Source organism: Amphibalanus amphitrite, unplaced genomic scaffold (genome assembly GCF_019059575.1).
Source record: "Amphibalanus amphitrite isolate SeventyFive unplaced genomic scaffold, NRLGWU_Aamphi_draft 000473F_arrow, whole genome shotgun sequence".
Classification (NCBI taxonomy): domain Eukaryota; kingdom Metazoa; phylum Arthropoda; class Thecostraca; order Balanomorpha; family Balanidae; genus Amphibalanus; species Amphibalanus amphitrite.
Window position 1 is genome coordinate 465,554 of NW_024881967.1, and position 26,858 is coordinate 492,411.

Consider the following 26,858-nt stretch of genomic DNA (forward strand, 5'->3'; position numbering starts at 1 on the left):
ATCTTTCGGTTTAGAATGCTCAGTGCTTACTGAAATCTTGCCCGGTCAATGTTTCGTAACTCCGGTGATCGGGAGATGGATAGGTAATGGGACCCCATCTGTCGATTGGCTCCCATACGGCTTAGCAAAGAACTACTATACCCAGCAGACCATTTTCCTGGCGTTTTTTTTTTTTTTTTGCAAGTATTGCTTTCATGTAAAAACGTTGATGCTTCATCTGCCCGTCACAGACCAACCTGTCATCATATGCTGTCTACCAAGTCCATGGAGTAATTGGGCTGCACTTCTCTCTTCGCCTCTAATAAAAAAGCATGCGTCGCACCGAAGCCCATCACGCTCCATCATTTAAATCCAGATTAGTGGCTGTGCTTTTTCCGCTCACCGTCCCCTTCCACCGTGCCTCCCCCTCCTCTCTCTACTCGCGCATCAGGCCGAGAGAGCTACGCGGGGAGGAGCGTGGCCAGCCCCGGTGACAGAGTGGTCCCATTAGCCGACCTCGGAGTGCACGTCACTCGAATGGGCCCTCTTCCTCACCCTAGTGCCCCGTATGGACGCTAGGCCAAGAATTGAGGCGGAGACGCTCGCTGATTTCTGCAGCGCGCCGCCGAGAGTCTCTTGTGACCATTTGCTGTTTGAAGTTAGGAGTCAGATAGCCTTTAGCTGTTGACATACAGCGATATGCAGGGATCAGACACATGAGACTTCTGTCATCACAACTTGTCATGATTCACTCTCATGCCCTCCATGCCGATACCTTAGTGATGACTGGGGACTGTCCAATCGCTGCTCAGATCCATCACAACACTTGTCGATCTGTCCACATTGGCAGTCTTTGACCGGCCCCAGTCTCTCGTCAGTTTCATCGATACGAGCCCTGAGTCGTGCTCGTCGATGTGTGTTTATTGTAAAGCCAATCGTAGAAGGCATTACAGGAGTTTGATCGACCCTGATGTCACCGTATACGAGTTGACAGACTTGTTTATATTTGTTTTTGAGTGGGTTCTAAAAATAGGTGCAAGACTCGGAGAAAAGCGAGAAGACAAAACAGACAAACTGATCTTGTAGCTGAACTTGCAGCTGCATTGTGCAGGCTGTGATGCATAAATAGTTGTGTTTGATGTGTCCACCAGGCATGCCATGATTGTCGTCCAAGCTTGTTTCGTCGATATTTCTTAGCTGCTACCAAGCGCCAATCGTATCATATCCGACCCCACAGTGATACTGACGCAACACTGTGGGATTTACAAGGGATTGCGTCAGTAGGTAATTCAAATCAGCTTGATCGTATTCAACCACGGGATTTGCAAAGCTTCTGACACATTTCACACCTAATCTTCTAAAAGAGTACGATCCCTGCAATTTTAACTACTAAGCGGGGCTCCCAACGATGCAGCATATGTCGGTCGGATGGGCGGACTGGGCCTGAAACCCCGCTTGGGATGGTTGGGAGGTCGACCCTCGTTTGGGATGGAATGACTGTCGGCGTTCGGACAGTCGGCCCCCGGTCGGGGCTGTCGGGGAGGTCGGTTGGGGAGGTCGGGGAGGTCGGCTCGGTCGACCCAGACCGGCGCGGCGGTCGGACAGCCCCCCCCCCCCCCCGGTCGGGCAGGTCGCCCGTCAGTCGGGGCGGTCGGCCGACGCGAGTGGGTTGTCCGCTCTGAGGTATATGACGGCGGTGACGGCGTCACAGCTTGTTACTCGCTGATGACGACTCCCGGGGAAGTCGGGCCGGCAGCTGGGGAGCGGTCACCATATCTCCAGATTGGTTTCCGGCCCGACCCCGCGGCCGTGCCAAAACGAGTGGCAACGGCTAATGAGCCCGCCAGTGGCGCTGTTTTTGATAGCTTTGACGAGTTTTTGATGGGATACGATCGGTTCTTGTGTAAGCTGTCGGTATCTTTGCCGCTTCTCCGCTAAAGTAACTTCGTAGCCGCTTCTAACGAGCCTGAGCCGACCAAACTATTTCGAGTCAACGTCAGTTTGATTGCAAATTAGGTTAAAGTTGAAGAGAATCGACGCTAGGCAGGAGAAATTATCTCACCAGCGAAGGGCCGCTCTTCAAAGGCGAGTGTTTGGACACCACTGATCTCAGCTAGGTCGAGAATGAGCCCAGTGGGATAACTAAGTCAAGGGAGGTGGAGGGAAAGGAGAGTCCTCAAAGACCAACAGCACTTCCGAGGTCAGAAACCTTGATTGATGCTATGTTCTACTGAGACATCTTTACGTCATTTTGTCAATACTACGTCCGTAGTAAGTTGGGTGTATTGGTCTCCGTCTATCACTCCCCTTGCGAACAGTAGAGCAACTTCTGTCCAGTTCTGCTCCATGCAGAAGAGGAGCCGATAATGAATGCAAAGCTCTAGCCCCTTACTTCCCATGAGAACAGTAGAGCTGCCGGTACAGCGACCCCGGCTGAGTAGGACGCTCGGGTGTCTGTGTTCTAGCTACCCCGTCCAGGAAGGTGAGCCAGTCCAGCGCGCTCTAAAGCGGAACTAAACTTCTGAACTCCTCACGTGCCAGAGTTATGTGGAACTCTGGAGCGCTGTAAATAAGTAAGCTGGTCCGGAGTCTCGCCCAACTTGAGGGAAGCACGATTTAAGATAACAGTTACTGACGCTAAACTCACCGACTGAAATGTTTTCCTCTGTGAATCTGTGTTTGCGTTAAGCCTTAAAGTATCGATGATTTCAGTTTGCTTTTTTTGGTACGTTTTGTTTACAATGTAATCGTCACACCTTGTGTTTTAGTCAGCTGTTATGCCGTCCATCTGGTGTCTTATTCCTTGATGATTAAGTGTTTGTTTATCTGTCTGCTGCCGGCCTACCTATCTGTCTGTCTTGCGTACCTACCTGTCTGTCATTCAGTCTGTTCGTTTGTCTGTCTATTCGGGAGTTTTAAAGTAGCGGCTCCAGCTCGAAGAATTAGATCTGTGTGCATGTGAGTCTGGACCTATACGGCGATCGTTCTACCCTTTCGTTCATCGGCTAGTTGGTCTGTCTTCTGTCACTCTGAGTGATTCCAAGAATCTGTTTCTATCGTCTCAGCCATTGAAAAAGTCTGATCACATCGATCCCATGCCCATAACCCCGCCCATGTCCTTATGTGGCCGAAGATGTACTAAAGAACCTGATGCTCATGATAGAATTCCACCGGTCGCTATGTGGTGCGTCTGAAGGGTTCGTACTTTAGTCCTGTGATGCATGGTTCCCTGGTGATACAGATATTTTATGAGCTTTTTAGAGCGGACAAATTGTTTGAGTTTGATTTGGTGCAGTATGTGTTTGTGCAAAAAAAATGTGACTCCCATATTTTTAAGCTACCCGATTTTATATTTTATTTTTGCATTCCGTCACGCACTTATTATGCATATTGACTCGGCACTGCCAGCAGCCTTGATCAACCCCCAGCCAAGCAAACACTTCACTTCACATATAAACGATAAAACACTTAAACCCGTTAAATCCTGCGAACTCAGACGTCGCTGGCTGCCGTCGGACCTGGCGCATCGGCGGCCACCTCGGCGGGCAGTCCGATAGGCCAGGATTGATGGCGCCGGCCGGTCGGCAGATTGGTCCCGCGGCGACCGTTCCACCGGGCCGAAATTGGCCCTCTCTCCGACGGCGGGCTGTTTTATCCGCTCACCAGTACCCCCACCCCACACCACCCCACCTACACACTGACCCAATCATCCCCGCAGCCAGTCCCTCAGCCAGTCCCGCAGCCAGTCCCATCCCAGGTCAACGGCAGAGCTCACCGGCGGGGGCGGTGTGATGCGGGCTTTATTGCCGCCACTAAGTGAATCAGGTGGCAGCAATGGTGGCTGATTGGTTTCTTACTGCGGCAATGAAGATCATGTGGCAGGTTGAATGCCCGCCGGAGATGGGTGTAGCTCCCGGGTAATTGGTGGTCATGGAAACACAAATGGCGTGATGATGTATTTTCTTTCGTGTCTTTTACCTTCATTTTCTTATACATCTAAAGCATTAAGCATGTTCTATAAAAGCAGTAAGCACCATTTGAGGCAGGAAGAGGATGCGTCCGCATTATGAAAAATAGCCTTTTCGTGTGATTACAATGAAAAAGGGTCGAAATCTGAAAGCAAGTTGTTTTATATGTGATCCCCCAGCACTGTCATGGCTCTGATTGAAGCGATTCGTCAGGTGTTCTTTTACAGCTGTTTCAGCTTCATCTATCGCTTTTTCAAACTAATGGCAGTATCGAAACGAGCCCTTGGACTTAAGGTGAAAAATGTCACAAAAATGTTTTTTTTTACTCGTGGCATTCTCTCTCTCTCTCTTTCTCTCTCTCTCTCTCTCTCTCTCTCTCTCTCTCTCTCTCTCTCTCTCTCTCTCTCTCTCTCTCTCTCTCTCTCTCTCTCTCTCTCTCTCTCCTCTCTCTCTCTCTCTCTCTCTCTCTCTCTCTCTCTCTCTCTCTCTCTCTCTCTCCTCTCCTCTCCTCCCATAAAGATTGGCAGTGATGTCCAAAACAGCAGTCATAAGTCATAGTTCTATCTGAAAATACGAGCATGTGGTAACACGCCGATCAGATCGTATATGACCCTCCCCTCCCATGGCCGTCAAATAGCCAACGCACGTTTCGTCAGGGCTCATTTACCAACGCTCTGCCAGCAATGGATTGCTCTATGACGTCATTGGGGTATAGCGTTATTGGCGTTATCGGTCAGCACGTGCCTCGTATTGTGCCAGCTGGCACAGTGACGTCATCAAAGTAACGGAAGGACACCGTGCCAGAGAGCAATTGAAAACGCCGTCAATCAAATAAGTGTCGTGCGCACTTGGCGACGGCACGCCATCGCAGAGCTTGGCAGTTTGCCGAGAATATTGACGCAATGCTGCAACGTAATTAAATGCTCAGCTGGTTTAATATATTTATTTCTACAAGGTACATTTTTAGGTTGCGTACATTATCGAGTTTTTTTTACCTACATCTCACAATCGAAATTTATTTTCTCAACAGGGATGGCTGCTGTCGTTTTTTATGATTATAGCATCAGCAACACTCGACAGTTTGGGTTCAGTGATATTAATCTTAATTCTTACTGCCTTTTGTTGCGATAGGTACAATGTCTTACAATTTCTTTTCAATTAACTGTCTTTGCCTCGCCATTTTTCTGCCTATTTCCACCTAGTATGGTACGCATCGGTAGCAGTCCACCAGTGACGCTCCGTGCTGCCAAAGGCCCGGCATAATCTCGTCAATATCATGCTCAGTGTCCGGCGTTCGTCGCAAGACGCCACGTACCGTCCTCTCCCGACTGCCTCGGTGACGTCACGACATGGTGACGTCACCGACAGCTGACGCCGAGACAATGGTCCCGCCGAATCTTTATGCGTTCGTCTTACTTAGCTGGAGGCAAACTGAGGACCCGTTCAATTTCTGGACGAGCAAAATTTAATTTGAATAAGAGGCTTCAAACTGAGTTTTTTTTTTTGGCAGAGGAGCATTCTAGCGACAGGTCATTCGAGATTGGCGAATCCTATTATCATTATTTTTATCTTAACATTATTATTTATGCGTGGTTTGACCGAAAACTTATTTTAACCGAAAGACCATCGTGTGTGTAAAAGAAAGCTCATCATTTCTTCTTTTTTTTTTGCTGCCGTCAGTCACCAATCCATCGCTAAAGATGAAAGACTGCCCAACACATTAACCTATAATGCGTGTGTCCAATATAAAAATCGATCACGTGTGTGCCATGCATTTACTTAAGCCGATGGCCTAATTTAATTTCGTTGCATAACCAAATCCAACTCATCATCCCTTTGCTGCGTATAATGCGCATAATGCGCACATGTGGTGCGTAAGCGACATGTTGCAATTTGATGTGATGCAACCCCCACCAATACCTACGCCCCTAAATGGGATAGACACGCCCAAATCGCATCTAATTAGGAGGTTTATGACACCGCACACTGGTCGGAAACGCTCCAGCGAGAGGCCAGCGGCCTTTCCGCAAAAGTTTTTTGCTTGTTATTCCACAACTAGTGAAGCAAACTTCATAAAACTTTGCATACCTTCTCTGTCATATGTAAGCTATCATTTGGATGTCAAGCACTAAATATATGACGTGAATCTGTTAAGTTATGACGTCATAATTGAGTAAAATACAGGATCTAGCACCACTTTAAGTCAACAAGGGAAATTGGGAGCTGCTATTCGGGCACCGGGAATGGTTTCATGCACTCCTTGCAAGGTCCAGTGCTTGACTTTAGCATTGTTGACTTTGCGTGACGTCATTTATGACGTCACTAAGGCCATATAAGTTTTTCGTCAATAACTCCTGATCAGATGGAGCTAGAGAGTCGTGAAAGCCACCATTGGACTCAGGAAGACCTGCCGAATCGAATGATATGCAATATGACCTCCTTCAACCATTTTCGTGACCTGAGGGGCTCCGACCTGACCTTGACCCGAGGTTAACACCTTAAGTTGACTTCACCCGAACACCAAGTATAGCATTCAACGCGCCTAAGCTAGACAAACACGATGATGCCAAAATCGCGGCAGTGCGACCATTTTTGGCAAAGTAATTAACCTAAAACCGAGCCCGTGCCTTGTGGCACTTACCTGACCTAAGAGGTCACTGGCTGACCTAAGACCTTAAAATCGGGTAGTACCTAATTTTTGCGTCTTATAACGGCACACAAGCTTGTTTTTTCCGCGAGGCTCTAGCTCAATTAGAGGCGAAACGGCGAGGGAGTTGTACCTACCCTCCCCGGTCAATATAGAAAACCAATCGGTCCGGCCAGGGTTAAATACCGGAATTGTGATCTAATGTAAAAAGACGGCCCAAGGTAACCTGACGCCAGTGACAGGTGTCCTATATTTGCAGCGTCTTATATTCACGAAGGTTTCAATTTCCACTTTCTTCAGCCGAGTGATGGTTGTCAATAGCAAGGCTCTCTAAATGCAAGCCGTAATCGCCACGCAATATGTGGAAGGCTTTTGATGTCAATACATACATAAATGCATACATAAAACGCGCTTTTCACAAAATTCATAAACTCAAGCGCATCTGTTTTTAATGACCAGTCAACTACGCATGGATGCGTGCAGGCCACACAGGTCAGCGTAAGCCGGGCGCGGCGGCCGAGCCGAAACTGGGGCGGGGCGGGCGGTAGTTGGGTAGGAAGAGCGGCTCCTGCAAATTTTGCGCAAATATGCGCAGTTAGCTTTTATGTTGCCCTGGTGTAAATTTAAATCCTACTTCATCTCACAAAAAATCAGAGTGGAACTAGATGGGACTACCTGTTGTTTCCTTACCTAAACTTTGCAGTTATATTCCAGAATCACTGTAGGAGAGCCTTCATAAAAAAGCTATAGTACATCTTAGTTAGGGAAAAAGTATACCAAAAATTTTGCACTGACCAGTCGGCAACTTCATGACGAATATTTTGATGCATAATATGTGGAATTTCAATTTGGTGTCTATCAGCAATAAGACTCTGAATATCCGGCTCAAGAAACCTCTTGCTCCGCGTCAGTTTCCGAGTTCTGGGATACCCCATCTTCGGGTGCTGATTACAGTTATTTTTGGTCACCCGGATTAGTTGTTTTGGCCGAAGTATAATAATTTGATCAATCTCAAATCGATCTATATAAAAAATAATCCGAAACTCCGGAATCGCCCGTGGCCTCTCGTGAGGGCGTTTCCGACCAGTGTGCACCGGTTATCTTCTAGCTTTGGCCTTTGATAAATTGTGCCATAAACTGCATCGGAACACAGCATCATTTGAACTTCAACCATTTTCTGTTTGGCATTAAAACGTACCTATAAAATAAATGTGTGGGCTAATATCCTCCTTATGCGTGTGCTTAAAGCCTTAACACGTTTTACCCCCGTTAGACTTTAAGGGTAACGCCTTGTTCTCGTTTGGGGTCGTGATGTATTTCTGTATAGGTAGGTAATCTGTGGCTTTTTGGATGTTGATGGAAGTCGTCAAACTTTGACGGGAGGCTTCATAATTTGCACGGCTTTCTAGTTGGTTATGTAGTCTGAAGCTTTTCATAACTGTGAAACGTTTGACCTATATAATGCAACGATAAGTGGTAAAAATGCCAATTTACCAACGAGTTGCGGGTGACAAATGTTGGTGACCTTACCGCATATGCACGAAACGGTGAAATGACACTAGCAGCTCATGAATATATAAGAATGTGTAACACCTGCAGCCGGGCAACGGAGGGCTCGCAGTCCAGACAGTTCGGGTCTCTTTGATCAATGCCAGCAGCAGCAGCCCCGGCATCGCATATTCTAATTTGTACATCAAAGCACTTGTATGTTGTTATGGTATGATGTTAATTATTTCTTATTTTCACGGTCGTTGTGTGGAAGGTTGATGCCTTTGTCCTTATTTATATCGTGTCAGTGAATGATGCATCGATGAGAGTGACACTGACGTTTGGCAGTTATGTATAAACATGCGTTACGGTCCAAGGCGGACATGAGGACAGGTGGCGCCGCCGCCACTCGCATAGCGGCGGGAATGTGAACTAACCTGTTTACCATAAGGCCGCTGTGCTAACGGCCGCTGCGGGCGCCGTTTCGGGCTAGTTTTGACTTTGTACCGCAATTAATGGTTTATTTATAATAAAAAATGGACTAGCGAGAGTCGTGCCGGAATCAGAATTCAATGTTCTACAAAACTAAGCCATTTTCATTGTGATCACGTCATCGACTTCACCGCCCAACCCAATAAAGCAGAAATATGTCGTGTCACCGGTGATTACATGCAAAAATTCTTTGGCATGTAGCATAAAAACCAGAACACCTTTGACTGCAGCGACTATGCGGTACTACAGAAAATTGTATGGCCTACCTAATGGTGCCCATTACTTAATAATTAAGCTGAGTATTTCGTCGCCTAACTCTTGTAAAACCGTATGTCCGCTTGTCTATGGAGTTTGGACCGTAACGGAAAATTTAAGAACTTAACAGAAGCAATCGCATTTTTTTTTCACCGCTTCTCGTAGCTGAGCAAGAATCAATCACTCTTTATCAAATTTGGTTGTCGGGTGCAAGCGGGCAAAATATCCCCCCAGCAGGGCGCGTATGGCTGAAAAGCCCAGCGGGACGCGGGTTAAGCGATACTCATTCAGTTGATGATATTGTGTTGAACCCCCCCCCCTCTATTTACTCGTCACCATTGCTACCTCCAACCACGGCGTCTTCACCAGCCCCCTGATCTCACCTCAGCACTCTGGTCTGTTTCAGACGAGGAGTACTGTCCGCGGGTGTTTGACGGCTGGAGCTGCTTCAACTACACCAAGGCCGGAGAGACCCAGTCCGTCACCTGCCCCTACTTTGTCATCGGCATGAACGCAAAACGTAAGTCTGTCGCTTCGGGTGAGCGTATAATTATATTTTAGGCGTGCACAATTTTTTATGAGATGCATTCTTTTTGACCTGAGGTGTGCCTTGCGTGATTTTCGGCCATCATTCATGCTCGTCTTTGTCAGATTTTTTTTTTCTCACAAAAATAAGATTACCTCAGTCATTGATTCCTGATTAACATCATAACTATGCCCTTACCTTCAAGGCCAGAGCCCAGAATGATTGCTGTTGTGCCATCCACGTTCGAAAAAAAACAAAACAAAACAAATAGACTGCATGGCTGTTGTTTCAGGTAGCTGCGTCAGTCCATCGTCTTCGTTCTTACTTCCGCTGAGAACAAAGCCGAATTCGTTCAATTTTACGATTTTGGATTATTTAACTTCTGCTCGAATAGCTTTGAATTCATGATGAGTATCACTGCTGAAGATTCTGTTGACAAAATGCTTGTGCAAATCCAAGGCATTTAGGTACGTAAGTCAAAGCTTTGATTTATTGCTCCCGATGTTTCGAAACCTAATATTTTCATAATAATTAACAAAATTCCTGGAGCTGTGGCGGTAAAGTTGAAAGGACGGTGTGTAATATCTTGCTGGCACGTACAGAAATTGCTGATAAATATTGCGCACGTCTTTGCTATTCAGTCGGCCATGCCTTAGCCAGCATACATAAAATGTAAAAGACAGACGGCCTGAAATGTTTTATTATATTGCTTCATAATCACTGGCCTCATCACGGTCAGGAGTATCTCACTGGCTCGTCTACCGGAACAGATCGACGTTCTGCTGGTTGGCCTTCTTCTCTCGCTTGATGCGAGAGTACGGACTGACGTCATCCCTGAAGATGAAGTTGTAGAGCGTGCCGAACCAAGAATCGTGCGTCGGTAGGTCCTTGTAGAACTCCGGAGCGATCTTGGAGACCATGGGCAGCTTGGAGCCGGGCACTGCGGGGAAGTCGTGGTGCTCGTTGTGGTAGCCCTCGTTGAACGCCAGCATGTTCATCCAGCCGTAGTAACTGTACGTCTCGTTGCTGCGGTTGAAGATGTAGTGCTCCGAGATGAGGTGGCCGGCCATCGGGTGCAGACCCATGCCCAGGACGAAACCTCCGATGAGGTAGAACAGCCCCTTACCGCCGAAGTAGTGGTAGACGGCAAAATCGGCCGCCACCTGCACAACGATGTTGGCGATCTCCATCATTGAGAAGGGCTTCGGCCGGACGAAGACCGGGCGTAGGAAGTAGGTGAACGGCAGCACGAAGAGCCACGCCACCTTGCCGAGAGTGGAGCTGAAGAGACGCGCCTCCAGCTCGGTGGGCAGGTCCACGTCGAGCCCGTCAGTGCCCTGGTAGCGGTGGTGCTCCATGTGGTACTTCTTGTAGGACACCGCCAGCGGCACGCCGATCGGCAGGTTGGCGAAGATGCTGAACACTTTGTTGGCGAGCGCGTGGTTGTGGCCGAAGGCGAGGTTGTGCGCCAGCTCGTGGATGGCCAGCACCATGGAGTGGTTGATGGTGCCGCTGACCACATAGGTGACCGCCACCAGCCATGGCCAGGAGAGGTCGCGGACGTAGAAGAGCATGCCGAACTGGATCAGCACCTGGAGCGCCACCTGCACGCACATGTGCCAGTCGGAGCCGTACAGCTCCTTGATCTGCGGGTACTTCTCCAGGATCGCCTTCCGACGGATGGCGTGCGGCTCGCCGGCGCTAGTCCAGTAAAAGTCACGCTTCTTCCGCTCGATGGCCCCCATGATGGCGTCACTGCGATGGGCGCGACACTCGTAACCCTAGCCTGTCCGTTCGAGGCAGTCTCCTGGCGAGAGAGCTTCGTCACTGGCCGTTTTATATCGACAGCAGTTTCGACGCTCAAGTGTGCCTTCATTCAACACGTGTAGATGCTTAGCGTTCAAACGGGCACAGCTGATGCCCTTCAATGGGTGCTATTAGGCGGCTCGGGAGGTCATTATGTAAGGCAGCGCTGCGCTGTACGACACTCGCCTGTCTCCGGGTGATGACACACGACGCCGTGCGCAATGACACATGACGGCGTGCACCGACACGACAAAGCGCATAGTGACATTTACTACTGTCGTTCATTTATCATCGTCCTGTATCTTTTCTTCGTGTGGAAATCCCATCAAAGTCGTAAATTTCACCTCTTAGAACGATGAGACTTTTTAGAGGCTACCTATAGGCGATTTCTAAGTAAGTGGAAACCGGAAGCCCAGTCGGGTAGTAATGATACCTTTGCTAGACAGGCAAACTGATTTTGTCAATAGGAAGATGGAAACGAAGATTCATCCTTACATTCCGTTTTTTTATTGGACCCTCTCTGGCTCTCAAGGTTAATCGCTTCATTCAACTCCCCTTGGTGGACAATGGACATTGCGCCGAGGTCAAATTCGGCCGGCCGGGAGGTCATCGTGGGGCCTGATCGGGCCATTCGCCCCAGGAAGTGTTCTGCGTCGGAATCGTCGCCAGTGACGTAGATCAGCGGCACTAGTGACGTATACTGCCTCCGGCGCGCTGATTGGACGGGATTGGCCGGGCCGCTCGCCGGCCTCTGCCACCGTTTGGACCGCTGTTTCCGGACCCGGTACGATAGGAGAGGAGGAGCGACGGCCTGTTGTGATACCAGCCACGCTATCGGCCGCATATTATGACGTGTTTGTGGCAAGGAAAGATAGCCTGGAGCGAATGAAGTCAAGCTGTTTTGTAAGGAAGATTGTCATCAGATTCCTGCATTTTAATTAAAGCAAAATATGATTAGAGATAGGTATGAGAAGACTCCAGGCATAAACATATGAATACTTGGTCTCCACCTCAGCAACCATTCGGTATTCATATCATCTGATAGGACATACTGTGCGAATGCGAGTAAGATTTTGAAAATGTTTTTCGACGAAAGATTCCTTTTCGCGTGAGTCGGTCCCACGTTTGATCTTATCCTGTCACATGAGAGCATTTCTGTTCGAGAGAGTGAGTGAGCTCACGGACTAATCGAGTCACATAATCTGGATGGCGGCTTGGCTCTGGATTTTCCAATACCAGTATCCATTCGACGCGTGCGCGTAAAAATGTCATAAAAAGTGAGCGTGGATAACGGAGGCATAGAACTGCGAAATTGCTACAACATTGGAAGTAAAACGTTCCTGACTGAATGAAAGGTTCTTTGCAGTAAAAAGGAAGCCAAAAATATTGATGCTTTTTTTGTCTTTCGTCATAGATTGAATTAATTGGTTGATCGTCTAAGCTATTTTTCTCTAAAGAAGACGAAAGTCGAGGTTATGGTATACTCTGTGCATGCAACAAATGCCTCTTGTCAAACACATTTATTTGGTTGTATGATATAGTTACCTAGTTTAGTTCAAAAGGCTATAAAACTCCGTTCAGCTTGTTATATGCAACTAATCAGTATTTATCCCCAGTAATGCCCTTGCAGATTGTCTCATTAAAAGCAAAGGATCTGTTCCATAATGCCATGCTGGAAATATTCAGATCCCAACAGAGAAGTCAGCAACTAGTCACATCAGATTATTTCGAATAACGTCTATAAAGAGTTGCCTATCGTGTAAATTCAACACCACATCGGGCTAATCCAAGAAACCGACAAACATGCACCTCAAATAGGTATACAGATATGCACAGATAAGCTGGAAAGATATGCTGATATCCAGATATGCTGGATATCTGGACATCCAGATAAGCTGAAAGATATCCAGATATGCTGGAAATTGTTTAAGCTCATACTGACATATATGGCAAAAGTCAATTATTCAAAATAATTTATATTAGGACCAAAATAAATCATAAATCGACTGATTTACGACCAACTGATGTCGATATAATCGAAACGCGTTTTGGTCCTAATATAAATTATTTTGAATCATTGACTTTTGCCATACATGTTGGATAGGTATTCTCTTCGCACATTTCGTTCTTTCCACGTGTTCCGTGCAGTGTACAAACTTCATCCAGAATTCATCATCCAGGAATCGCGTGAAAGTTCACCTTTGCCCTAGCCTTTGGTGCCGCTGCCGGCAGCGTCGGCACCAATGTGGCCCGTGGGCCGATGATTTTCTAGGCGCGAATATTGCCCGTTTCCCTAAGGAGGCCGTGAGAGCTGCCGCCGCGAGTCGGCCCGCAGCAGATTCTCAGTATTAACTGAACTGACAGCTTGCCGGGTACCGTGGGAGCGCCTTTCGGGACCCGCTGGAGGACTTTCCGACCCCAGACCCCATGGGTTACGCCACTTCCTGGATCGCCTGAATGCATGTCGGCAGCTGCGGTGCAATTAAGACGTATTGAAGTGACTGGTGGCGGTGTTATCGGGGACGGTGCTGATACCAAGGCCAGGCGCAAGGTATGCTGGCGTAGAGGGAGAGGTTAAGTCCTTCCGCCGAAATGAGTGACTTTTGTCAGTCTGAGAGAAAATGTCTCCGTCCTGAAAGGCGCCTTCTTCATAAAGGTTTCAATAAGTGTATGTACAAACACATGGCATGCTGAGCATTCCAGTCCCTTCTTCCTCGCGTGCCGGCGGTTGGGACAAGACCCACTGTGGCCTCTGTCTTTGTTAGGTGAACTATAGAGCGTGACAAAGTTCCCGCAAGTCGATCGATAACAATAACCCTCTCCGCTCTCCTCCCAATGCCCTCCTCATCTCCGGTCCGGTCACACGCATTTGAAGCCCACGTAAGCCAACCTTGTTCAAAGTGGTGGAAAAGTTCCAGAGAAGTGGGCTTTGGAAACAGTACGATAAAGTGTATGCTGAACTTCTGACAAGCAACTATTCACCGAATACGAAGAACAGAAGAAGAGCGACCATACCGCCCGCATATAATTTTCTTTAAGAGTTTTTCATCTTGAATGATTCGACGCGAAAGTGTTGCGAAACTAAAATGGACAATTTTGGCGGTCAAACTACTTTTACTTCTATTTTAGCAATATTTGTTTTATTGGTGCGACTACATTGCATAAATCGGTTAGTTCATAAAACAGAAGAGTTGAAGCGGTGTTTTATGAATGCTTAAATAATTCAGAAAAATTAACTCCTAAGTCCTAATGATCTTGTGATCAATCGTAACTTGATCGTCTCACGTCATATTGCTTGTAGTACTGATCTGTTATGTTGATGAACTTCTGACTGGCCTTTTTTGTCCTTTTCAGACGAGGCGTACCGCTCGTGTCTGGAGAGCGGGGAGTGGTTTCGGCACCCGGACTCGCCACCAGGCGTGTCCGGCTGGTCCAACTACACGACGTGCGTGGACCTCCGAGACCTCAGCGTGAGTTAACTTAAACATTCCACATTGACCTGCGTGGACCTCGCGTACCTCGTCCTCAGCGTGAGTTCTTCACACCAACATTTACGTGTGTTCTGCACCAACCTTATCGTAACTTCTACATTACATTGAGGCATGAGTTCCACAGAATTCAACGTAAGCTCCACCGTTTCAGGCGTTTGCAGGTCACACTAGGTCGCTGGTTAGCTCGGGAGCAGTAAAATCGATAAACGACACACACGAACGCCTTGCAAACAGCCCCCGTCGATCGATGCTTTGCTTTGCTGGTGGGACGGACGTTGAACTTGTAAGGTCACGATACGCCCACAAAACTGATGGAAAATTGATTGGTCAGTCTCGTGACGGGAGCGGAAATCACGGACAAATTAGAGGGAGGTCGACATGAAAGCACGTGCTTTATCAAAGGAGCCTCGAATCGTGCGATCACTGGTACCGTTCAAATTAACAAGAGTCTCATTTGGACGGGATATGGTTTGGGCAAAAAGCCTCCTTTGTAAGCCGGTCTGCACAAATAGACCATCGATCGTCTTGAGTAAGAAGCAAGACCAGTCATTCCTGACATGATCGGTCTTACTTTTTCCGCCAAATAACTATTGCATCTTGAACGAGCGAGGCCAATACTACGCAACTCGCAATTTGATGAACTATTCTGGTCTCTTTATCCACATCCTGCTGAGCTCTCTTATTACCTACCTCCAATCTTGTCTCCGGTATTTCTGATATCGCCCAAACTCCTGTTTGGCGTTCCTCGCACGTGCAATACATCGGTGTGACGTGCCGCCGCCGATGATAACTGCGTTCCTGCGACCGGCGACCGGCTCTGACGGATAATCCGAACACTGTTGGCTGCGAGCGTGCCCCCCAACGGGCCATCGCCATGTCTCATACCGTACCGGCGCTCCGCAATCACCACCATAGAGTGCCGGGCCGCCGCCGAAGCCTGCGCACGTGATGGGATTTGGGTGACGCGCCGCGCCGCCATGACAGATGAAAGCGGGCTCCTCTAAAGGCTTCACTGGCGGGTGGCTGAGGAGACTGTGGGATGTCTTTTGTCCCAGTTTGAAGCGGATGGTGGTTTCTGTATTTTTTGGTCGTTGAAATTGGTATTGTTGAATGTTGATAGGCAGTTTTATCACATGTTTTAGGAGTTGTGGTTGCGCTAGCTAGTTTATTTATTTACTGGAAATTAAGGACCATTTCGTTGTGAAGTTTACTTTTTCCTACAAATTCGATCTCTTCAAATCGTTCTGTAGTGTTCTGATCGTCCCTGTGACCGATCGAACCGATCGAACCACTGAGTCTGTAATGACCACAGATCGGTAACGGGGCCATCGAGCCGCCATTCAGCGTTCAAAGGACACCCAAATAGGTACACGCCCGTGCCGTGTGCGATCAGTGCGAGTTCACTGACAACGACCGACCATTGCTGCGGGGTGGCTCTCGAGAGGCTGCTTTAGTAATGTCAGAGACAGGAATTCAAACGGCAAGGATACGATGCCAAAGTGAGAGACACCGCTTTCACTTGAACGGTATGACATGATATTATAAACATGTTCTCATTTTTGGCATTACACGCATTATTGTCAAAGGATATATTTTCCGTCGGGTGCATATTACACGCCCTTGTTTTTAAGTGAAATGCCGCACGACAGTGTGACATTGAAGAATGTCGGAAAATTAAAACACATTTCAGCTCGACGAGACCACCGTTCTGATGAAATGCCATCCGAGACCGTCCATTATACGTGTCTCCGACGGATCACCCCAATGCACTTCTCTGGCGTGTTCGTTTCACTTCCTCCACACTCCGCGCACATCGTCTGTCTTACTTGACAGACAGTCCTACAAACGCGTGCACTGCGGGGGGGGGGGGAGGGGGGCTGAAAACCACACCTGGCCTGCATCGGTGAGGTCGGTCGCTGGAGTTGGCACGCGCGCAGGCTTTATTGCGCTGTCGATTGCTCCCCACTGCCAGATTGCAAGACTGCCTTCTCAGGTGGGATGATAATAAAAACAGACGTGGGGCTCACACGAGATCAATGCTGTGCAGTGTGAGAAGGCGATGAGCTTTGGCAAGCACACATACGACAAGCTGTTGATGTGCGTTATAGGCTTCTTTCAACATGGAAGCCTATACGAATAAGGGCAATGGCGAGAACATGTTTTGTCTTCGAAATAAGTTTTTGTAATAGGTGACAACGTGTGGTAGGCTGATTTCTCATTTCTTCCTTAAATGCTGATATTCAAAGGCACATCTTGCTTTTGGAATGCTTTGGAAATAAATATTAAGTTTTGGGCTCAGCAAGTCTTTGTAGTAGAAGTCTGCAATATTGCTTAAGGTAATCAAGATCGCTGAATGGGCTGAATGTTTAATTAGTAATATGCTCGCCTTACATCTGAAGGTATGCAATTTATGAACGCACGGCTCTTGAAGATAATGCGTCTAGTCTGCCTTCATAGGGTAGGTACAATTCATATGATTAAAATTAAATTGCTGAGTGTTGACGAAATCACTCTCAACCATCCAGTAAATGTTGCAAAGTTCTGAAAACACATTCCCAACTACTCTCCAAAGGTCCTCTATATGCAAGGAATGGAAGTGTCAGCATGGTATCGGAATTCGAAATGGGATGATCTTCATCATCGGTCGGCGCTGCAATACGGTCATCAGAGCAGGGGGAAGGTCCACGGGACACCGGCTTACGAGAGTCTAATCTGCTGGACTCTACAGCATTATAAGGGTATACAAGGGGCCATATCAAATCCCCATCATATCATATCCCCAAGCCGTTCGGTCGCCTATTTCGGTGACCCCTCGCCGCTGCACTGGACGCTCTCCGTTACCGCTGACTGGAGGAACCCGTCTCCTGATGGGTGGCTGCGTACCGCCGCTGCTCGGCCGTGGGTTCCTGATGAGGTCGGTGGAGGCTGTATCGATTGGCCCCGGATTAATCCACGTGCCCACCGCCAGCCCTCCCTGAATGATGCCACCGTGCTTGAGACCTAAGAAATTAACAACACTGGTGCCTTGTGGTGCTCTTTGAGGAAGGGATGATTACAATAAGAACATAGATTTGCTTCACCATTAGCTCCACCATCACCTTCACCACTACCTATCACGGCGTCAAGCACCACTGCCCCGTAGCTCCCTCTTCGTCACCACCCGGGTCCACGCTGTTTTTCCGTCGCGGGGAACGGAAGGGGGACGCTATGTCTATTTGCCCGTCCGCCCAGGACGACCAGAGGAGGCCGGGGGCGGTCCAATATCGTCTGTTTTACACGCGCTACCGTTTGTTTTCTGTTGGCAGCTTTGCAGCCCTGTTTATCAATAGGGTTTGGCGGTGCGCGGCCCGCGGCCAGGGAGGGCAGACAGGCCCCTCTGGGGGGCAGAGCTCAGCTCCACGGGACGCCCTAATCGGGTCGACGTCTCCAGATGGATCGCTTTTGCATAAATCGATTGAGTTATTGCTTCGTTAGTAGCAATGAATAATGATCAAGTTTCAGATGATCCGTGGGCCGCGCGCGCTATTGGAAACTGAATTAAGGATGTCGCATGGAGGTGGGGTGGTTTTAATTCTGCGTTCACAGTTGGCAGTTTGCATTTTCCGGAATAATTTGCATTGTTCGGTAATCATTGGTAGCTTATCGTGCACGGAAATAGCGACGAAATTTATCATAATAATCAGTTTTAGCACCGTACAGGTATTCACATCACATATTACCTACACTTACCAGTTATCTAAAGTGACAATGAGTATTTGTCTATCAATGTATAGGTGGGAATTATCGAGGAGTGAGGACAAACATATATGTTATCCTGCTGCTTTGCTGCTAGTGCTGCTAACATCAAGGTCAAATCCCCGTGAGGTCATCTCCTCTAAGGGTCTCCAACCCCAACTGCTCAGGGCTGTTCAGACTTAAGAGTGCCAAAGCTCACTGCCTCCTCACCCCTTCCGTCCCTCCAGTCAAGTTAATCGGTCAATCGTTTTAACGTTGGAGGGCAATGTCGAGGCAATATCTACGAGCCTTATATGAAAGCAGGCAACGGAGAATCAGGATGCGCTAAAACCCTATGGCTGCAATGGACAGAAAAAAAAAACATAGGAAGGATCATTTCAGTTAGTCATGTCTTTCTGTTCGCATACATTCCACTCAAGCCACTTGAATTGACAATTGTGATAGCCCACTTAAATAGAGAAACACAATTCTAACGAGAAATATTTGCTTGTTTCAAACAATCTGCGGTTATTGTTGATAATAGCATTGCAGAGTTAGCGTGCGTCCAGATCCTTGTATCGTTCCCACAATACCTCGGCGCATTTCTCTCTTAGTTCGCTCACTAATTAAGTTAAGCACTTCTTGTTAATGCCCATAGGACGGCACACCTACATTTATCTCATGTAGCCGAGACAGTAGGCCTTGTCGAGCACGCCACGATAAATCCGATGTAATGAATAGCCGCGATCCACGCGCTGGTCAGTGGGTATCCCGCTCTCCTTATACCGTCCACGCATTAATCTAACCCTTCCGTGCGCCGTGTGTGCCCGTACGCGGTGTGCCTGCCTGGGCTCGTTAGTGCGCCCATAGTGCGGCATCGGACACGGGTGATCAGGTGATGCTGCCCCCGTGTCCGGCACGCGAGCTGTCCGGCAGTCCACTGAACGGACAATGGACACGTTGGACACGGGTGTCCTAGTCAGAAGAATGTCTAGCGATCGAGTAGCGGTCTGATGTAATGCCTCCTGTGCGTGTGTGGGGGCAGGAAAGGGGTGATGTGTCATGTAGCGGGGTAGCTGTTACACTTTTACGATGTGGCGCTATTCTAGAGGGGTGAGCAAACATTAGCAGGGCGGCTATAAATTGGCACAATAGAATAATTACTTTCTATTTACCACTGCTAATTATCACTCGACTGTTGGTTACATTTATTTCGTCATCTGTCTGTCCGTTGACAGTCTGATCTGTTTTATTTGCAGTTACGTCAGGTCGTCAACAGCGTGTACATTTGCGGCTACTCAATCTCGCTCGCCGCCATTATCATCTCACTTCTCATCTTCATGTACTTCCGGTGAGTTCAGCGCCATGCAGCGCCTTTGTCTCAATCTCCGAGCTTATACCCTGTTGGGATCAATGAGGGTCGCTAAGTATGCCTGCATTTTTTCCATGCTACTTAGCTCGAAGAAGGAGCACGAGTGATACTTAGCAACAAAGTTGTGATACCTTAGTCAAACGCTCTTGTGCAATATAACCGAAAGTTTGTGTTGTCAGCCTGGTGCGCTATAACGCTCTTCTCTCTCTCTCTCTCTCTCTCTCTCTCTCTCTCTCTCTCTCTCTCTCTCTCTCTCTCTCTCTCTCTCTCTCTCTCTCTCTCTCTCTCTCTCTCTCTCTCTCTCTCTCTCTCTCTCTCTCTCTCTCTCTCTCTCTCTCTCTCTCTCTCTCTCTCTCTCTCTCTCTCTCTCTCTCTCTCTCTCTCTCTCTCTCTCTCCCTCTCTCTCTCCCTCCCTCTCTCTCTCTCTCTCTCTCTCTCTCTCTCTCTCTCTCTCTCTCTCTCTCTCTCTCCCCCAGGACGACTCTCAACTCAACTCGTGTCCGGATTCACATCAACCTGTTCGTGTCGTTCATGATCAACAACTTCATGTGGATCATGTGGTACGAGTTCATCGTGGATGACGTCAAACTTCTGAATGATAACACGGTGAGCAGGGCTACGAACAGAGCCAAATATTATGCCATTGAAGAGTTTTAAGATACTTGCAGGCTGCATTATTATTTGCTAGGATATCGTGATTGAAGTGACGTTTTTCAAGGAACTTGGTACTTCTCTCTTAATCCTAAAAAGGTATAGTTATTCGATTAATTATTATTATTATTATTTGTTTTGTTAATGAATTGCATTGTTTCATATCAGCATCGGTTTTTACCACACCCAGTGTGTTCTTCTCTATTTGCGAACGCTTTACTAACGGTATGACAATGCGCATACGACATGGACGGCATTCGAGACCCGTCATATTATCCAGTCCCCTGATCAAATGCATTTCTGATAACCACCGCTAGACTCTATTGTGCAAACCTCGGATGTTTTCGCCCGATCGACAATTTCCTAGAACCGCTCCGGTCGAGCCCCATTACCACTGCGGTTGTCGAGACACCAGCCACCGCTGTGGTGTTGCCTGCTTTGGGGCTTCCACGGCGACTTGGAGCCGGTGGAAACAACGCTATGCTGGATCCACATGTTATCATCTAACCACAAATGCGTTGTTCCGCTAGAAACTGACTTTGGATGTCCGATTAGCTATGTTAATTGATCAAAACAAACATTTTACATAACCACGTAACCTCTACTTGATTATGCTTGGACTATAGCCAGTTTTATCGAATTGGCTTTTATTGACCCGACTACCATTACCGCCACTTCGGCTTTTCGCCCGGGAAACGGTGTGAAAATAATTCATTCGAAGCCACCAAATTATTTTCCATTGTGCCGTTAATTGGCGCCGGCCTCACAAATACGCCAATCGTCCCTCAGATGGGCTATTGATTGTCCTTCCGCAGTGGCGAGCGAGGGACGTACTTGAAACAGACTAACGACCAGTGGACCTCTGCTGATGAACGACTTTGTGCCAAGGAATTCGCAAGCTACAATGGCCCTTCCTTTGATTTTAAAGTTTGTCGGTGTTCTTTAAATCTTATGCGCAAGTTCCATAAAGCGCTTCAGAATCGGAAGAAAGTTAACGATTTACTCAACGGAGTTGTATCATTGGAATGGTTGTCAAAAGTGTTCATTGGCGATAAATTCCAACTTCCCGCTCCCCAACACACCTTGCTCTTCGCCTTGACGGAAGAGCCTGCTTCACCCCTGCCCTGCAGGTGGTTCCATGTTGGCGTCCATAATCAGTGCGGCTTCTATCAGTTCCTGAAGTCCCCAGTCGGTTTTCCGGTCGCGCTGTGCCCGTGTTTTTGTGTCGGGGGCGCCTTTGTAGTGGAGGTGGCCGGTGGGCGGTCGGGCGTCGGACGCCGCGTGCGTCTGATCTATTCTTACCGGCGCGCGCGACCCAATATTCTATGTCGACATGGTGCGTTTGGCCGAGGGACCCTGACGGCTGTCCCGGATTGACGGCAGACCTCACCCGTCTCGAACCGGCGCACAGACGTACCGACCCGGTCGTTTGTAACAAACATCGGCGTGCAGTATTGATCAGAAGTCAATAAAACGGAAAACCGGTCCCGAACCGGCCATGTGGAATGCGAATGTTGTGAGATCTTGCGGTTGACAGGCCGTAGATGCATACTTGATCGGATTAAAGCAATTAGTGATCTAATATCTATTAAAATCGAATAACGTGAAACACGATGCAATGCTTAATTCAAAGTAATTATTTGCAAATTAATTATTGTAGCGCTGATCGGTCGCCGTTTTCCACTGAAATTGGTGCATAGATAGAAGATTGAGGAGTTATATTATCCGTCCTTCATTTGCTGCTAACTACTTTAAGGCGTCTGCCCAGCGGTTGGAAGCCATGTATTGTGCTAAAAAGGAACTATTTGTTGTTTACCGATGATTAATATCTGCTGACTACGGGGGTCGATGGAAACCGAAAGCTATTTGGCGTGCCATTATTCTTCCAACCGTAATATTCTTGTTCGCGTTTGATTTATTCCCGGATCGATCGATCTGCGACAGCGAGTATTGACAGGAATGACAAATGCTTGACGGTCATTGGTGCATGTATTGTAAATAAATTTGTACCACCTCAAATTTATTGCTACCGTCGTGCTGCAACTTATTTCAATTTCAGTATGAACCGCTTTGATTTAAATGCAGAAAATGCCGTTATTCAAATGGTTTATCGGAAAGTCCATTACCTTTTGATCCTAAATTCTAAAAGATACATTTGTACTCTTTTTTCATCTGTGAATTAACTTTGCCCTCGTTGTAAACTTAGACACCTATACCATCCATGTCATGATTTGTCACAGCATTGAGCAACAAGTAGGATGTCTGCAACACTGTATACCGGTGTGTCCAAACCGGAGATTTACCCTGGCTTGGCTGAGACCGCAATAATTCAAATTCAGCTCTCCGGTATTGGTATTGAGCCCGTAGTCGATCGGGAGCTGAGCCGCCCTTGCGGCAGCACCCGACCCACGTCCCCGGCCGGAAAAGGTCGCCCTGCGCCCGGCCCGGCCCGGCCCGCCAGAGCCGCCGACAGTGCAGCGGGCGGGGCACTCCAATTTGCCGCGACCAGCCGGCTGCTCGGTGTCAGCAGCCGCCGGTTTTGTGCGGCCCCTGATTTGATTTTCACCAACACCAGCTGGCAAAGTGGCTGCCAGACTAGGGGTGCAGAGTGCGGCCGAGGGGTGCCCGCCGAGTGCCCGTCGTGGGCGCGGATTACATATTCGTGCGGTATGTTAGGGTGACGCTATCACGCATTCCATGTGTGTTCGACAGTGCTCTATGCGCCGCACATGAATATTACGTGCTCGGCATACTGAGGACACTGTGTAAATATTTCTTTTATCGCACGTCTGTGGCCAGGGGTGATTCTCTGATGAAATTATGCCTTATGAAAACTAACCTCCTTTCGGCCATGATAATCTGAAAAGAGCTGGAGCGTGCATGGCATCGAAGTGATTGTATTAGAGCATTGGTGGTGCGTATACGAATGACTGCCCTTGTCGATGTGGTGTTTTGCTGATATTTGCGCTTGTGTTTCAGATCTGGTGTCGCATGATGCACATAATAGTGCAGTACTTCATGGTGGCCAACTACTTCTGGATGTTCTGCGAAGGTAAACAATTATTGTAAATGAAATCGAAAACATACCTATGCTTAATCAAATGAGCTTCGAATGTGTGGCAAGCATTGAGTTTGGTCTCTTAACCGTTTTACAAGGCATGACGAGTTTTGCTTCCATTTTCCTTTGCTTTGCTCTGGTTAGTTCCTGTGATGACTTAATGAGGAGAGAGAAGGGAAGCTAAATTATTCATTGCGGTTTTCATGCTACATTTGATCACGTAATAAGACAGAATATCCTGTTAACTTCCCTGTTTCTCATTTGGAGCTGCTCCAAACGTCGTCTGTGCCACAGCGTGCCTTGCAAACTACGCAACTTTGGGAGCCGATTTCATCCATTTTAATGCGCTTAGTCGGTCCTTCCACCGCTCTCCTATTACTGAGTCCGTCTCCTTGTTTTGGAGATGAGACAATTCTCTGTGACCCGCTTAACACCGGAAATAAATGGTCCGCAATTCGTAACCGTAACCGAGCGTGTTTTACAACGGCCTAACTGCCCCGTTCCCATGGAGCCAAATGGAGAGCCGGAGTGCGTCAAGTTACCGCGATGCCAAGTGTTACCTCAAGGACTTTTCTCGCTCTATGGCAGCGATTAGAATACAAATGGTGGATTTAAATAAGACTCCTTGGATTCGAAAATGACCAGACGACTATTCCGCGGAGCGCACCCGAAGGCGTTTCACTTTTATCGTTTTTATGTGAGGATATGGAGATGGGACTTAAGCATATCGTCTCATGACTGCCGAAACGGGGCCGGATATGTAATTTAAATTCGCATGACGTTCTTGGATCATTACAACTAACTATGCGATAGGTGAGATGTAAATGCGGTGCAGCCACTTGGCGCTGGGTATCACTGCCGGCCCGAAACGTTCCGCCTGGGCAGCTCATTTATGGCATCACGACGACACTACAGAAGGCGACTATGGCATCAAAGACAGTTCATGAGAAGTTATGACTTTGATAACGACCCATGAGAACCATGTTAAGTGCTAAAGTAGACAGCTACAGCAGCAATTGGCAGCAATATTAGAATGATTGAATAAGCTCATTCAGAATCGTTGTGCAGGGAACCTGTTTGTTGTTTATTTGGTGCTGCCCTGATATGAACAAGGTTTTGTTTGGCAGGGTGGTAAGAAAATGTTTTTGCTAGCTCCCTGATTTCACTGATCCTAAATCGCACTTATCATCACAAAAGCATTACTTATAGCTCACCGGCGACAAGCCCAATCTCTACGTCTGACCTTTGAGCCACGACTTCTGCATTTGACCCCGTCCAGACTCTTCTTATTTCTGCGACTGACCCTGCTTTACAATCGCTGACCTGTACGTCCTCCTCAGGTCACCTGACTCCCGTGTCTAGCCTCTGACCCCTTTCCCCACCCTCAGGTCTTTACCTGCACACGGTGCTGGCCGTGACACTCGTGACATGACCTCTGACCTCTAACCCTCTTCCCCAGGTCTTTACCTGCACACGGTGCTGGCCGTGGCGTTTGTGACCGAGGGTAAACTGATGAAGTGGCTGTACGTCATCGGCTGGATCGTTCCCGTCATCTTCACGGGTATCTACGCGGTGGTACGCGGCCTGTCGCCGAACGTGCCACCAGAGACCACCTCCTGGTGAGTATGAGAGGTGCCTGGACCACGGCATGTTCAGAGGAACGGGGTCACTAACAAATTTCGACCTACATTTGAATTAACTGTTCATACAATTAATATTGCACATTACCCATATGTTTTCCTATAATAAACTTGAGCGTTTACGTGCTTTGAGCTACCTTTCTAGGGACATACGGGCTAACCTCAAGCTACGTTACGAAATGTACGGCCATGGTCGTTAATTAATGACGTTTAATGACTGTAGCTGTACGCTGCGCCGCTGACGAAACCCCTGATCCTGCTGACATCATATCATACGTGCGAACCCGACAATTTCGGGCGACTCTGCGAGCCCATCCGTACGTCGTATTAATGATCTCAGCCATCTGACGACACCCTGCGGCCTGTGCCCCACCAATCGCACCCCACTTTGTCCCGTCGGGAGGGGCACAGACGGAGCCGCCACTCGTCGAAGATCCTCGTCAGTGTCAGGTCATCTTCGCCGGGGCCGGGTCCAAACAGTGGGGAGCGGTCAGTGGCGCAGAGGGTCTCAGAGGAGCGGGCGCCGCCGGCTCTGTTGATGCTCGGACCACTGAAGTGGAACCGGGCGGTCAGGCGGCTCTGATCTCCTCTGCTGAGCTAACCGACTGACTATGGCGCTGTCGGAACAGCGCAAAACAGATAGGAGTCATGATGGCGGACACTGTTACTTTCCGGTGAGGCAAATTTGGGTAGATTGCTGCTATTAACAGTGATGTCAGTGCTTACTCCTACATCGCTGAGGTTAGTTTTAATTTGTCTCTATTGTACCTAAGCAAGTAAATTTGTGTCTCTTTTACTCACGTTGTTAGGACTTATAAGTCCTAACAACTTCCTATAGGAAGTTGTTCAAGCCTTCAAGCTGTTTTGATAAATTTTACGCAAAATGAGTTTGTGGGATGCGTAATTATTTTCGTCTGATCTGAACTTCTCTCATGATGAGCAATACAATGCCTTCAAGTTTGTAGCATCGAATATTCACTGATTCGTTATAGTTGAAGGGCCTTCACTGATTCCCTCTCCGCTCCCTGCCATTACCAAAGACGACGAAGCTTCGCGAACAAGCGCTTTATATATCCCATGACGTCAACTGCAGGGAGAATTCAGACACACGCGCTAGATGATCGCTTCGTTATTACGGAGCGAGCGAAGCGAGCGGAGTCTTACGTAGAATAACGGAAATTTCTGAGTATGAGCGGCCGGCCGGCCGGCCGGCCGGCCGGCCGGCCGGCCGTGCGGACGCTTTTGCGAGGCTTATATCTCAGCAACCACTTGACCGATTTACACGCGGTAATTTTTGTAGGGTAGCTTCATTCCTTCTACCAAGTATTGGACTATTCCCGATGCATGTGGGTGACCCCTTATGCACGTGCCACGTGCAAAACGAAGAGGTGTCAGTTTTGTAATTGTTGCAATATCTCGGTAACTACTTGGCCGATTGCGCTGAAACTTGGCATGTAGGTAGGCACCCACTAGGCACTGCATATCCATGTGCCAGAGTTGGGGTGCTGTTGCACGTGCGCACGTGCAGGGGTCGTTTCCAGATCTCGAGAACGGCTGGACCGATGGCGCTCAAATTTGGTACACGGTTAGGGACCAGTTAGTAGGGTGCCGTGCACAAGTCAGTTGGGACCCATTTTGCACGTGCGCACGTGCAGGGTGTCGCTCTCAGATCTCGAGAACGGCTGGGCCGATTGTGCTCAAATTTGGCACATCGCTAGAAACCGGTCAGTAGGGTGCCGTGCACAAGTCAGTTGGAGGTACCCCCTCGAAA

At 48.2% G+C, this 26,858-nt stretch overlaps 2 protein-coding genes across 2 annotated transcripts in view; one reads left to right on the forward strand and one right to left on the reverse strand.

The window, feature by feature from the left end:
- The window catches only part of LOC122392179 (calcitonin gene-related peptide type 1 receptor-like), a 93,573-nt gene that overhangs the window by 52,372 nt on the left and 14,343 nt on the right, over positions 1-26,858 (forward strand). The window contains exons 5-10 of the mRNA XM_043386781.1: positions 9,236-9,349; positions 14,516-14,631; positions 19,626-19,717; positions 20,215-20,344; positions 23,369-23,441; positions 24,907-25,066. Of these exons, the coding sequence (XP_043242716.1) occupies positions 9,236-9,349; positions 14,516-14,631; positions 19,626-19,717; positions 20,215-20,344; positions 23,369-23,441; positions 24,907-25,066 (685 nt within the window). The remainder of the gene's footprint in view (positions 1-9,235; positions 9,350-14,515; positions 14,632-19,625; positions 19,718-20,214; positions 20,345-23,368; positions 23,442-24,906; positions 25,067-26,858) is intronic.
- LOC122392180 (sphingolipid delta(4)-desaturase DES1-like) lies at positions 10,035-11,161 on the reverse strand. Its single transcript, XM_043386782.1, has one exon. The coding sequence runs from the start codon at positions 11,098-11,100 to the stop codon at positions 10,114-10,116; it is 987 nt and encodes a 328-aa protein (XP_043242717.1). The 5' UTR covers positions 11,101-11,161; the 3' UTR covers positions 10,035-10,113.

Bases quoted from the DNA above. Each gene is read 5' to 3' on its own strand.
- LOC122392180 (XM_043386782.1), bottom strand. From the start codon at position 11,100: ATGGGGGCCATCGAGCGGAAGAAGCGTGACTTTTACTGGACTAGCGCC.